Raw genomic sequence first — 14,098 nt, forward strand, 5'->3', positions numbered from 1 at the left:
GTGTTAAGCAATGTTAACACAATATTTTAGTTAATTGACTTTCATATGTAATAAATGAAAGGTCAGTTCTGGGTCAATTTAAATCCAGGCTAATCTCTGGGGTACGATGACCAAGTAAAATATAACAGGCAGGTCCTAGGCATATTTCCTTTCTTCTTTTTTTAAATTGTATTGTGTTGTATATATATATATATGTTATTTAAATGTTATTATGAACGCTTTTAGTGCTTTGTTTGTTGGTTTTGAAGTTCATTTCTGTTGTTTTTCATTTGTAGGATGTCCTTGGTGTTGTTGCTTTTTATTTTAGGGATTCTGTACATGTTATGTGGGATTGTATGTCCTGTTTTCAATGTCATCAGGGACAATGTTAGAAATAATTTACACTTGACATGTTATCCCTTGAAATTGTTTGCCTTCCATTTCTATAGTTAAAATCAATAAATAAATCAACCATAATGTCTTATCCATAATACATAGGGGGGGGATAAACCAATACAAATTTAGTGACAAAATAACAAAATAACATTAACACACGAGGATGAAGATGCACAAAATAAAAGTTGGATTTGGTGGAGGGGGAAAAGAAGAAGAAAAAATAAGCAGAAGGGGGGAAAAACCAAAAGGAAGAGAACAGCGAAGAAGAAAAAAGAATTCATCGTCACTTCCTACAAATATCTCGCGGGGTCACGTGATGTTGCATTAGCTCGCTGACTCTGCTATGTTTGTCGTTTGTGCTAACGTTTTAGAAATGCTAACTTTCTCGCTTTTATCGGTTTATTGTCGGAAAGGGACGTCCCGCAGCTGTCCGGAGACCCGTTTTCACCGACGCTGGGCGAGAAGTTTGACTGCGAAAACGGGCCTGCACGTCACGTGACCAGCATGCGGCTGAGCGTTTGATAAAAAAAGATGGCGTGAGCGCGGCGGAGCGAAGAGGACAACAAACTGCCGAACCGGAGCGGCGAGAGAGCAGACGTTTACCTGTCAAGTAAGTTGATTTCAGCATGGGGATCTGTTGGGTTTAACGCTAACGCGCCGATTAAAAAATACACAAACTTGTCCTGGAGCGGTAATACTTATAAAGGAAGTATTATATATTTCAATTTTAAGGTCTACGTTTACTCCTCGTTGCTAATGTTAGCTTAGCAACACCAATGACACGGAGCACCGTCAACAACATCACAACAATGCGAGGGAGCAGATAGCCAAACCCCGCCGCCGAGCCCAGTTGCTGTGGGTGGAAAAGGGTAAGGAAGGACACCCTGAGATTGTAGGTTACGGTGGTGTTTTGTAAACTTAATGTTAGTGCTATACAAGTTGGCTAACGTATTTTTAACAGCAACTCCTAACCAACGTAACAAGCTAGCTAAAACAAGCTAGCTTTGGATTGCACCATGTCAACCTGTTTATGTTCTAATTCTTCACCATAAACGGTTTCATTTTTTTTATTTTTACAAATACGTTAATTGCATCTTCCACCTACCGTTTAAAAACATACACTTCACATTGAACATAAAAGGCACACATAAATATAAAGGCACTTGGAATATAATGGAAATAGTTCAAGTTCACTCTTATGTAGTTGCACTTTCCCCACGTTGTATTGCAACTGCGGCACAACGATTTCCCTTCGGGTAAATTAAGTTTTATCTTGTCTTCCAAAACTTGTTGCGTTTTGATGTCAACACGGTGTTCTCTTATGTTAAACCCAAAAAAAATAAGCAACTAACAGGTATACAGTGTGCGATATTAGTGTGTGGTCACGGGGGGAATAACGTTAAAAGCTAACTGACATTTGTGGGCAAGTCACCGTGGTGACCGTTAATGACACACAGTGAGATTTCTTTCTTAAATGTGTAGTTGGTTGTACAATGTTTAGCATCAAGGTTTGTGGCTTCACTGTCGTGTCAATGAAATGAATGTGAAAGTGCCTTTGGGTTGAGTACGTTAGCTTTTCGTTAGCACAGTTTAGCCGTGTCACCCTGCTCCATCCAGGCCAGTTAAACATGCTAGCTGGCATGACAGTGTGCAAGTCAAGGGTTAGCTGGTGCCAAATTAGCCATGTTGAACACTGAAATGTATTTGCGATCAAAATGCATTCTCCCATCATACATAATATCCTTGATCGTATAAACATTATGAACCGGTGGCGCTATCGAGGAGTTCTGGGGGCGTTTGAGTCAGAGGGACCAGGAAGTTGAAGGCACCAAAGCAGGGCATTGCAAACACGTGTCTTGTTTTGGGTCACTTTGGAGCACGTCTGACCTGGAGTGCAGACGTTGCTGTGAGAAATGTCCTACTCTCATATTGCTATCGTTTCTCTTTATTTGGAGTGAAGTTAGTCATCTCGAGTCAGTGTTACGTTTTAGTATTTATTTGTTTTACCTTTTTTTTCGGAGTGCGCTGCAGGAGGAGATACGGCGAGGTGAACATTTAAATAGGTTTATTGTGTTTCTTACATTAGACTGAAATAACGTGTGTGTTACAGTTAAACTACAAAACGTTGTTCTTTTTTTATACTGAATGTAAACTATGGAAACGGAGCTTCAAAGTTTACCTTTCATTCCGTGTTTGATACCATGCGTGTTCTATACATGTGGGTCCAAATATCCCTTTCGTTATTTTTGGTTCATGCATTTTTTTAGAGGTTGCATGTGTTGGTTGTTTCAATCATGGTTACCCCAAAAATTATTTAACCTATTTATTATTATTATTATTAATATTGATGTGCGTGTGGTTGTTGGCTACATCTGGTTCCTCCAAGAGGCAGTAGTAATTTATTTGATTCCTTAACAGTTTTTCAAAATAAAGTCATTAATTGGCCGAAAAGGAGTAAGGTACAAAAGCTTATTACACCTACCCTTTTTACACAGCATATTCCAATAGGCAACCCTTTAGGCTCTACAAAAATGTCCAAACATTTCATACACAATAATAATCACACCTCAGTCACTGTCTGCCACCTTATTAAAAATTTGATAGATAACATCTATTCTTTATAGTTGTCCTTACCCTTTTTTTTGTTTTTTAACATTCCTATCCCCCTAAATATATACTGGCTATCTCTAATCTAGAACAATCTCCTGAATGCTGTTCAGATTCTTTTGTGCTTTGTACATCATCTACCCAGTTTTGAGATGAATTAAAAATTGTACATTGGCTAGTTCATATCTGATTTATTTACATTTCTTATATCTCTCTTCTGTTTTTATCAAGGAGAGATTGTTTTTTTGGCAATGTTTGAAGCCATAAAAAATACTAAACTAAAGCTTTAAATCTTCACAATTTGAGAGGCTGTAACTTGCAACGGTTTGATCATTTTTCACATTGTCCCATGTAATTGACAATCAAAATTGATGCCAATGTGTTTTGTGTAGTCAGGTAATCAACTAATTATTTTACCTCCCTAAATCTTTTTGGTATAATCTTATCATTGTTTTTATTAATGTATATTTGTCTTGCAGATGGATCCTGGACAGGATTTACTGCTGGCTGCCCTGAGTGAGAGTGGTATTTGTCCAAATGATTTTGGCCTATTTGATGTTGATTCTCAGGATGTTGCACAGCCCTCTACAACCCAGCAAGTAAGATGGTCTTTGTTCTCATGGAGAAGTAATTTATTAATGTTTTCAGAACTATATGTTCATGTTCGGATTTCTGGTCCTCTTCTAGTCTATCTCCATCAGTGCCCTGGAGGGCGGTGGGACAGAGTCATTGGAAATTGTTCGAAATGAGCATCCAGCTCCAGTCCCTATAGTTACTATCAGGGTGAGATTACAGAGCATTAAGTTCCCATAATTAACTATTGAAGACAATGTTATGTTGCAGTGGATATTTTGTTTTGTGGTGTGTGTAATAAAATAAAAATCTCTGCTCATTGTCTCCAACAGCACAAACCTCAGCCATCAACCACCACGTTTGTCTTAAATCAGCTGAATCAGTTGCCGTCACTAGGAGCTGCTGTGACCAAACAATCAGTTACAAACCCCATCAAACATACCATAACTGTCACCAAAGTGGTCCATGTTACTAATTCAGCCCTGCGAGGATCTTTGACTTCCTCCTCCACAAGTATTCCTCCTTCAGTGTCCACAGTAGTGCCTTCTAACAGAGATCAGGTATGTTTGTGGAAACCATGGATACCATCTCAAGGATGTAACTGCACAGAGAAAATAATTTATTTTGGTTATGCTGAGTTCATTTGAATTTTTCTAGCAGATTCAGTTGAAAGACCTCCTTCGGACTGGCAATGTGAGGAGCACTGGTCTAAAGGGCAGCAGTCTGATGGAGCTCATGAGGCTAAAGCCTCCATCTAACATTGCTCCACCAGTAGCAACGGCAACAGCCACAGGTCATTATTTGTTATTTGATGTTTGTGCAATTTAGATTTGTGTGTTACCCCATTAGGGCTGAGCAATATCGTTTAACTTTTAATTATTACTTAGCAAAATGTCATGATGTATAAAAAAATCTGAAAATAGGCAGAATATTGATATGGGCTATCACATTAGACAAAGAAAAGCATAACATTCTCACATTTAAGAAGCATTAACAAGGGGATGGCATTTTTGCTTGAGAAACATAGTTCTCAGCATCAACAGCCAATTTTCTGTTGGTCCAAATTGTAACATTTTAAAATGAACACTTGTCAGTACTTGAACTGTGGTGTCTGTTGGTGTTTCAGGTGAAATGAACAATGGGATCAAGAAGGAAGTGTTGGGTAAAGATGCTGCCAGGATCTGGATTAATGACGACGTTAAAATGCAAGCCTTTTCACATTCTCTGGTAAGTATTATAATATTGATTTTTAGAAAGCCTATGAATGCTGCCATGTGTTATGTTAAAGGCACCTTTGGCCAATTGGCAATTATGGTTATGTCAATCTGTTGACAGAAAATCCCAGGGATGAAGGAGGAGGATGAGCCTGAAGAGGAAGAGGAGGACGAGTTGGGTCATGCTGAGACATATGCAGAGTACATGCCAATGAAATGTAAGTATGACTGTTGTGTCGGTTTACAATGTCAGTATTTTATTGCAGAATACTTTGTTTCCTAATCTCAAGCCACACCCCTCTTTGAAAACAACAAAGGTCTCTGACGGCAAGTCAGGATAGTTTTTAGTATATGTGTAGCTGTACTTCACCAAGCCGCTGTGAAAACAATTGAGGAGCAGTGCTACGCTCAGGCTTAATGAAAACGAACTGCATTGAGTGATTACAGCAGTATCACTCTATATAGATGGCACTCAATCAAAACAAAATACATACTGCTATTGTTAATTGCTCATCGTCTGATCAGTCGGTTTTTCAATGCAGTAAAGATTGGCCAGCGGCATCCAGATCCTGTGGTGGAGACCAGCTCCCTGTCCAGTGTTAACCCTCCAGATGTGTGGTACAGACTATCCATCTCAGAAGAAGTCATTGATCGTGGCTGCCTGTCTGCACTGCAGCTTGAGGCAATAACATATGCAGCTCAGGTAAGCAGTGTTCATTTTATGATGAAAAATACTCGTTGACAACTCTTTATATTTATATAACGAATATAAGAAACAATTAAAAGTAACCTTTAGAAATAAAGAACTATGACGAAATGTTTTTTTTGTTGACAAACAAAATGTAAGTGATTCTGTGAAATGAAAGATGCAAATCATTACTAATTTAGAAATGCATCGTTTTTCATACTTAATATTTTATTATGAGTCCTGTGCTATTTTGAATGCATTATGCTCTTGTGATTTTAATTTGTCATGGAAAGCGTCTTCTAGTCTGGAAAAGAGCGCGCCATGAATAAAATGTATATTAAGAATATATATTATAAATAAAACGAATGATCAAATGCGACCTAAAATACATTTTCATAAAGAGACTAAATCAAAATCGGTACTTAAATTAAGTTAACGTTATTTCTTTTAACATGGCTTTGTGTGTCCACTTTGTGAGACTCAAGTTGTTTTAAAGGCAAAGATGTGCAACTTGAATTGTTCATTACTTGTCCCTGTGTATTATAGCAACATGAGACATTCCTCCCCAGTGGTGATCGAGCTGCCTATTTGATTGGAGATGGAGCGGGTGTGGGGAAAGGCCGGACCATTGCAGGCGTCATCCATGAGAATTACCTTTTAGGCAGGAAGAGATCACTTTGGTAAATACCCCAAATCCTTTAAATTATATTTAACAGAGTTACAAACTATTGTATTTCAAATTAATGTTATGCCAATGAAATGAACTCTTTGTATATATTCTCCTCTTTTGTTCAGGTTTAGTGTCTCAAACGACTTGAAGTATGATGCTGAAAGGGATTTAAGGGACATAGGAGCCAAAAACATCCAGGTTCACTCACTGAACAAGGTAGGATATGTTCATGATGCAAAGAAGAAAACGGTGAAGTGTTTCCATGCTTTGAAATGTCAAGTGTGAGTCAATTACGCGTTACATTTTTTCAGTTCAAATATGGGAAAATCTCCTCGAAACACAATGGCAGTGTGAAGAAAGGTGTGATATTCGCCACCTATTCCTCCTTGATAGGAGAGAGCCAATCAGGAGGGAAGTACAAGACCAGATTTCAACAGCTTCTCCACTGGTGTGGGGAGGATTTTGACGGAGTTGTATCCTTTTCAAGTGGCCATCAGTTGGTAGAATAGATGTAACATTGTCTTTTTCATGTGTATAAAACTAAATTAACTTGAATGCATCAAAGTGAACAAGATCCTTTTAGACCATCTTCTCCATGTAATGACTTTCCTTAACCAAATGTCTTGAGATCGTGTATGACGAGTGTCACAAAGCCAAAAATGTCTGTCCAATCGGATCATCCAAACCTACAAAAACTGGTCTTGCCGTGTTGGAACTGCAGAACAAACTCCCTAAGGCTCGGGTTGTGTATGCAAGTGCTACAGGTTAGTAAATGTAATCGCATTGAATTATCTTTTTTTAATGGATTGGCAGTGTACACGCTGTAAATTCTGAAAATGTACTTTTTCTAATTAGGTGCCTCTGAACCGCGAAATATGGCCTATATGAATCGTCTGGGCATCTGGGGGCATAAAACACCTTTCCGAGAATTTGCCAACTTTATCCAAGCTGTTGAGCGCAGGTGAGTTTCTCTCTTTGTATGTGACAAAACAAACTTCCATAGACTTGACAGGTCTTAATGTCTTAACATTTACGTTTTAATTTCAGAGGTGTTGGTGCCATGGAGATAGTAGCCATGGACATGAAACTGAGGGGGATGTACATTGCAAGGCAGTTGAGTTTTACAGGTGTGACTTTTAAGATTGAGGAAGTTCCCCTGACTCCGCAATACATCAAAATGTACAACAAATCTGTGAGGCTGGTAAGCACATTGAAATACGTACAAAAATAAATATATTTGAAGTACATTGCTGTGATTAATTTATTTGTTCTTGTAGTTACTAACTATATTTCATATGCTTCTCCCAGTGGGTGACTGCACGTGAGAAGTTCCAACAGGCAGCGAACCTGATGGATGCAGAGCAGCGCATGAAGAAGTCCATGTGGGGCCAGTTCTGGTCTGCGCACCAGAGGTTCTTCAAATACCTCTGCATTGCCTCCAAAGTCCGCAGAGTGGTCCAGCTGGCCCGACAGGAGGTCCAAAATGGAAAGGTGGGTTTTTTTTGCTACTCGGTGATGTCCTGAAACCGTTCATGTTGTGCTGCCTGTTCTAATGTCGTATATATTTCCTCTGCAGTGTGTGGTGATCGGTCTTCAGTCCACTGGAGAAGCAAGAACACTTGAGGCCTTGGAGGAAGGAGGCGGAGAGCTCAATGACTTTGTGTCAACTGCAAAGTACGGACCGGCTAAAAATGATTTTTCTCGCATGACTTGAAACCGAATAATGTGTTTGTCACTATAATGAAGTATGTTTTGTTGTAGAGGTGTGCTGCAGTCCCTGATTGAGAAGCACTTTCCAGCTCCAGACAGACAGAAGCTTTACACCCTGCTAGGTATCGACCTCTCAGCTAAGAAGACTCCCTCTCCCAGTGAGACTGCAGCACAACCAGAACAGAAGGGCAAGAAAAGGAAAGGTAATAAAGATTTTAAGCTTAAAGTACTATATAAGTCTACTCCGTGAAATAACAGATAGCTTTGTTTTAAAAATGCCTTGTGACTCAATTCTCCTGACCAGAATCATGTGCTGTTCAAACCTTTTCGATGCATCTGATCATGTCTCCAGGTTCTGAGATCAAAAATCAGTCGAAAAAGAAGCCTCGCAAGCATGGTGGTTTGTCGGGTACCAGCTCCGAGGAGAGCCAGTCGGAGGAGTCAGAAAGAGAGTCTGATAAAGACAGTGACGACAGCTTCAAATCTGTCAGCTCGGGGGACGAAGATGATGATTTCAACCCATTCAGAGACGAGTCTAATGACGATGAAGAAGATGGTGAGAATTGAAGGGGATTGTGGAAGATTTCTTTTTATATCCAATTCCGTGTTTACAGGAAACATTATGCCTTCCTTTTGTTTTAGATCCTTGGCTCATCAGGAAAGAACCAAAGAAGGAGAAGAAGAAGAAAAAGAGAAGGAGGAGTATTGATCCAGATTGCATTCAAAGTGCCTTGTTAGCCTCTGGGCTGGGGTCCACCAGGCCTGCTTTCACTGCCCCTGTTATCCCCCCCAGCACACCTGCCATAGGTAAGTACAATACCGCATTGCAAAGCAGGATTACAGCACACTGATTCAGCCTTGTGAGGGTTAATAATTGCCTTGTTTTTACTTGTTCATAAGTCAAGGTAGAGAGTCAGGATAGCTGCCTAACAAGTCAGGACGCAGTGGAAAATGCCCAGAAAATGAAGAAAGATCTGCTGGAAAAACTTGATGATCTAGCAGAGGATCTACCTCCCAACACTCTGGACGAGCTGATAGATGAGCTGGGAGGACCCGAGAACGTAGCTGAGGTATAAACATTTGTGACCGGTGTTTTTTAAAGCTGGATCAGTATTTGTTTTGTATCTTATCTCCCTTCACTGTATCTTCAACTGTGCTTCAGATGACTGGCCGCAAAGGTCGCGTAGTCAGCAATGACGATGGCACCATCACCTATGAATCTCGCTCTGAGCTGGATGTCCCTGTGGAAATACTCAATCTCACCGAGAAGCAAAGGTTCATGGATGGAGAGAAGGTAAAGGCAAAGTTATTTTGAAAATGGAGAAAATATTTATTTATTTTACCAAAAGTGAACCAAAAGATTATTTTTGAGGCATTTTTACCTTCATTGCTTTGTTGATGGAGAAGAGTCTGACTGGAAACGGGGGGGAGAGAGAGAAGGGAAGGGTATGACGTGCAACAAAGGTCCTCTGCTGGAATCAAACAGACAATGTTGAAGTTATGCGTCATGCGCTGTAACCAGTCAGCCTCCAAGGCGTAGGGAACACGCATCTGTTTTGGCTCCTTTTCAATTTCTGATAAATCAGTGGAAACGTATACTTCGCTCTTATAACACCAGAGTCGCTTTTCTGCTGGTCTTAGTCCGGTTGTTTAGTTTCCTCCAGTGTTTGACAGATTTCACACCAGCACAATTAAAGCAAAGTAAACACAGCAGAGGTTGTTTGACCTTTTTAGTTGTGACAAACTTTATACTTTACAGTATTAACTTTGGGAACATTTTAACATTTGGGACCAGCCAACCAAGTAATTTACTTTGGACAGGACTGACAAACTTTAATAAATAGAAAAGAATAACTGCATTTAATTCCACATTTGTATGTTGAAAGTAGTAATGGTGATTTATCTTTCTTTTCAACCAGAACATAGCCATCATCTCGGAAGCTGCCAGCTCCGGTATATCCCTGCAGGCCGATCGTCGAGTGAAGAACCAGCGGCGGAGAGTCCACATGACACTGGAGCTACCGTGGAGCGCAGACAGAGCGATACAGCAGTTCGGTCAGTCGATATTATCCTCCACTATAAAGGCACAACTCAAAATTCATCCTGTTGTACTTACAAAGGGCCGGTTTGGGTCTGAAAGTCTTCACACAAAATATATGAAATATCAAAATGTAGCAAACGTTCTGCTCTGTTTGTCTGGACACAGGGAGAACTCACAGGTCAAACCAGGTCACAGCTCCAGAATATGTCTTCCTTATATCGGAGCTTGCAGGAGAGCAGAGATTTGCGTCCATCGTTGCCAAAAGACTAGAGAGCCTGGTAAGGACTAATTGCTTGTATAATCGAGAACATCGGAAGTTAAAGGAAGTTTCACATTTATATTAAATATCGGCTGTATTTGTTAAATCTTTGTAACAGGGCGCTCTCACTCACGGAGACAGAAGAGCAACAGAAACTCGAGATCTCAGCAGGTTTAATTTTGACAACAAAGTAAGCACATCAAGCATTTTTCTCAGACGTTCTGAACATTTGTAGTGTCTGTATTTGCCAGTGACTCACTCGTGTTTATCTTTGCTACAGTATGGCAGAAATGCTCTGGAAATTGTGATGAAGTCGATCGTAAAGCTAGACTCTCCATTAGTGTCTCCAGCCTCTAACTTTAAAGGAGATTTCTTCAAAGGTACTTTGTCTTATATGTTATTCCAAACAATGCAATTCATTTATTTAGATTTTGGTAGAATATTCTCAACCCATTTTTGTTTGTTGTAGATATCTGTGTAACTATCCGCCGATTTAACTTCTGTCTGTCAATAACCGTTTTTTTCTTCTGTAGAAATTCAATGTGGATTAATAGGTGTGGGCCTCATAAATATTGAGGACAGATTTGGCGCAATGTCATTGGACAAAGGTGATTTTAAAGTTGTTAAAAGAAATGACCGTTCAACAGTTCTTTCTTTTAAGTGTGACGAAGCCATGCTTGTACAGTTTTATGGACATTTTCCCCTACATGTCATACTTTGTTTCTGCTGCAGACTACAACAACATGGGGAAGTTCCTGAACCGTATTTTGGGTATGGAGGTCCAGCAGCAAAATGCCTTGTTCCAGTACTTTTCTGACACATTGGCATGCAGTTATTCAGGAAGCCAAGAAGAATGGCAGATATGACATGGGCATTCTCGGTAAGATGTTCATCCTTCATTTTATTATTCAACCGCTGTCACAAATACAGAAGCAAAACTGGGGCAGAAAGCATTTTACTGTGTTAAATTATTCAAAGTGCTTTCCTCTGAGAAAATCACTTTGTTCATATCCATCTGTCTGCCCTGAAGGTTGGATATCAGCGCCTCTTTGGCTCTGAAAGGTATCAGACGTTAGTAAAAAATGATTTGCTTTCTGTCCTCCCATTTAGATCTGGGCTCTGGGGATGAGAAGGTGAAGAAGATAGACTGCAGGAAATTCCTAACACCGGGCTACACCACATCAGGACATGTGGAGCTCTACAACGTATGTTCATAAACTTATATATTTATTTGACCTTCTTTTCCTCTTAAGACGATGGTTAGATTGCAGTAACATTAACTGAATTCGTATCTCTTTTCACAGGTGGGTGTGGAGAGGGGGATGTCGTGGGAGGAAGCCACTCATGCTTGGGCAGATCAGAATGGAGGTGATGATGGCTTCTATGTCCAGGTATGAGAAGATTGCTTCATTTCCACTGTGTGGTTACACTCTACTGGCTCAAGTTTAAATGATTTTTGCATATGTAAATCAGTGGAGTTCCCCTTTTTTGAGTATTTTATATTTTGTTTTCAGATGAGGAACAACAAGAAAACAGCCATACTGGTCAAAGAGGTGAACCCCAAGAAGAGGCTCTTCCTGGTTTACAGGCCGAACACCGGCAGACAACTCAAACTGGAGACGTACACAGACATCAAGAAGAAGTTTAAAAAGGTTATTATCATTATTTTGATTTAAAATTGCCATAAGAAGATCACTTAATACCTTATGTGGTGAATCATGAAATTAATTTTTGAAACTTTTGTTTTTAGGTTTTGTCAGATGACGCCAAGCAGCACTGGACTGACCAGTACCTGTCGTCAGCAAAGATCTGCTCTCATGCATATTGGTACGTGCACTTAAGATCCTTTATTAAAGGTCAAGGCTGGTCATATTCTATGTTTCTTTTTTTACATGTGTGACCCGATTTTTATAGATTAACATCTTCAGTAGGAGCACATTGGGATTGAAACGGGGGAAGTGAAAGTGCTGAAAGACTTGATGTTTTCTGTCTTTTCCTGGGATTTGTTTACAATATCAAAATATAGAATATCCACAGCGTTATCCTTTTTAAAGCTAATGCTTCTCTGTTAACTTTGATCAGTCAACTAAGTACATGTTTGTTTCTGTCCAAAGGCGGGGTAACTGTAAGAAAGCTTCAGTGGGTCTTCAGTGTGAAGTTGGTCTTCGATGTCGGACGTACTACGTTCTGTGTGGCTCGGTGCTCAGTGTGTGGAATGAACTGGAGGAAGTGCTTACCCCGGTCAGTGGAACCAATGTGAAGGTGCAGATTGTCCGCCTCAGAACAGAAGATGGACAGAGGATAGTTGGTAAGTTTGAAGGACTGCTACTTTTTTTAAAGGAATAGTTCCGACATTTTGGGAAATATGCTCACTTGCTTTTTTGCAGAGTGAGATGAGATCAATCATTATATCGTTATATTCCCCTTTCGGACACGAGGTCACACTGATACTAAATCTCATGTCGCTGGCTCGTAAAACATGGCAGCTCTGATGGCGTCACTTGTGTGAGGCAAAGTAAATTCAATTTCTATCAGAACTGAAACAGAAGAAATATTCTTTATAGTCTTTTCCTAGTCGTACCTTGATGTCCTTCTTTGTCCCACTGTCCTTGCTGATTTAATGCTGCTCTAATAAGAGAGAGAAAAAAAAAGATGTTTTGGATTAACGGGAGCAGGACCATTTTCTGGCTTGTCTACCATCATAGTGAGGTTTCCAGCTTCATATTTACTGTACCGACAGTGTATTTGATTTCCTTTTTTAAGGAAGTGTTGTATACGTCAACATTGTTGGTCTTACAGGCTAAGTATAGGCTCATAGTTAATTCTCAACCCTTTCTTTCTTTCCTTCTTTCTTTCACAGGACTCATCATTCCAGTGAACTGTGTTTCTGCATTAATTAACAAGCTGTCAACGTCGGACCAGAGCCAGCAGCTCGCTGTGCAAGAGCTGCAGAAACGGCAGCAGCTCCATCCCCAAAGTCTCAGTCATGCACCCAACACATAGTTTAGGGTGGACCGCGTTAAATCCAGTCTCAAGTTCACGTCCCATTTTAAAGGGATCTGACTCATGAGCCTCTATCTCTGCACTGCAGGCTCCAGGACCACTGTCCCTTGTTCTGCACCGTCACGCCCCCCCAATTGTCTCTGAGGGTCCGAGGTGTCACACCAAGCTGTGGTGATTCTCAGATGTAAAGCAGTGGTTGTACAGAGAAAAGATTTCAGGGTTTTTTCTTTTCTTTTTTTTAAATCTCCAGAGACTCCTGTTTTCACCTAGAGAGATTTTGTTGGGTGATGTTTTGTCCTCTGACATTCAGAGTGAAAAGATTTGTGATATATTGATCAAGACAGAGTTGAAATTTAGAGGGCATGTTGGCCTGTGGCTGAGTTATTCACTCTTCACACATGCTTTAAGCTGTTCAGTCCGGACTACCTGGTATGAAGCAAAGACTTCTTTTCTTGGTTCAGACCAAAGGTGGATGAAACAAAGAACACTGTCGTGTTGAAAGTCTGAGAACTACATTGGACTCATTGAAGAAACTGGCATTTAATGCTAAACTACAATCTCATTTTAATATATGATTAAAACTGTTTAGTTTTGCGCTCCTCAGACATGATTCACTTGGATTGATTAGAAAAGGTGATGCAGAACATTAGTCCAGTTAACTACAGGGAAAGCGATACGTGCTGGTAATTTTCTGATTATCACTAGTCGTTGTATTCCCTTGTAAATCATTTCTCAGAATCCAATTGCATCATAATCACAGACAAGTCTGCTTTGTACATGGATCTAAAAATGTATAAAAATTCCTTGGTTTGTTAAATTTCAAACTTCATTATTTTGTTCCTCTTTATCCATATTGTAACATTAAAGGGTAGGTTCACAATTATCTGTGTAAATCATACAAATGCTTAAAACAGTTTTTTTTTCTTGCTGTGATCATTCCTCCTGCTGTTCATCAAGA

The 14,098-nt window shown here is 39.9% G+C and overlaps 1 protein-coding gene across 1 annotated transcript in view; it reads left to right on the forward strand.

Moving 5' to 3' along the window:
• The first annotated feature begins 2,189 nt into the window (after positions 1-2,189).
• sbno1 (strawberry notch homolog 1 (Drosophila)) overlaps positions 2,190-14,098 on the forward strand; it is a 13,647-nt gene continuing 1,738 nt past the window's right edge. The window contains 34 exon segments of the mRNA XM_029444560.1: positions 2,190-2,422; positions 3,462-3,581; positions 3,670-3,765; positions 3,888-4,115; positions 4,213-4,348; positions 4,682-4,782; positions 4,891-4,987; positions 5,312-5,472; positions 6,004-6,137; positions 6,253-6,343; positions 6,439-6,600; positions 6,756-6,891; positions 6,983-7,088; positions 7,175-7,328; positions 7,436-7,618; positions 7,704-7,801; positions 7,889-8,040; positions 8,190-8,393; positions 8,480-8,644; positions 8,738-8,907; positions 9,000-9,131; positions 9,757-9,892; positions 10,044-10,156; positions 10,256-10,327; positions 10,418-10,517; positions 10,671-10,745; positions 10,870-10,964; positions 10,966-11,017; positions 11,248-11,342; positions 11,442-11,528; positions 11,652-11,789; positions 11,888-11,964; positions 12,252-12,445; positions 12,998-14,098. The exon segment at positions 12,998-14,098 is cut by the window's right edge and continues 1,738 nt beyond it. Of these exon segments, the coding sequence (XP_029300420.1) occupies positions 3,462-3,581; positions 3,670-3,765; positions 3,888-4,115; positions 4,213-4,348; positions 4,682-4,782; positions 4,891-4,987; positions 5,312-5,472; positions 6,004-6,137; positions 6,253-6,343; positions 6,439-6,600; positions 6,756-6,891; positions 6,983-7,088; positions 7,175-7,328; positions 7,436-7,618; positions 7,704-7,801; positions 7,889-8,040; positions 8,190-8,393; positions 8,480-8,644; positions 8,738-8,907; positions 9,000-9,131; positions 9,757-9,892; positions 10,044-10,156; positions 10,256-10,327; positions 10,418-10,517; positions 10,671-10,745; positions 10,870-10,964; positions 10,966-11,017; positions 11,248-11,342; positions 11,442-11,528; positions 11,652-11,789; positions 11,888-11,964; positions 12,252-12,445; positions 12,998-13,140 (4,203 nt within the window). The 5' untranslated portion in view covers positions 2,190-2,422 and the 3' untranslated portion in view covers positions 13,141-14,098.

The sequence above is a fragment of the Cottoperca gobio genome, chromosome 12 (assembly GCF_900634415.1).
Source record: "Cottoperca gobio chromosome 12, fCotGob3.1, whole genome shotgun sequence".
NCBI classification, from domain to species: Eukaryota; Metazoa; Chordata; class Actinopteri; order Perciformes; family Bovichtidae; genus Cottoperca; species Cottoperca gobio.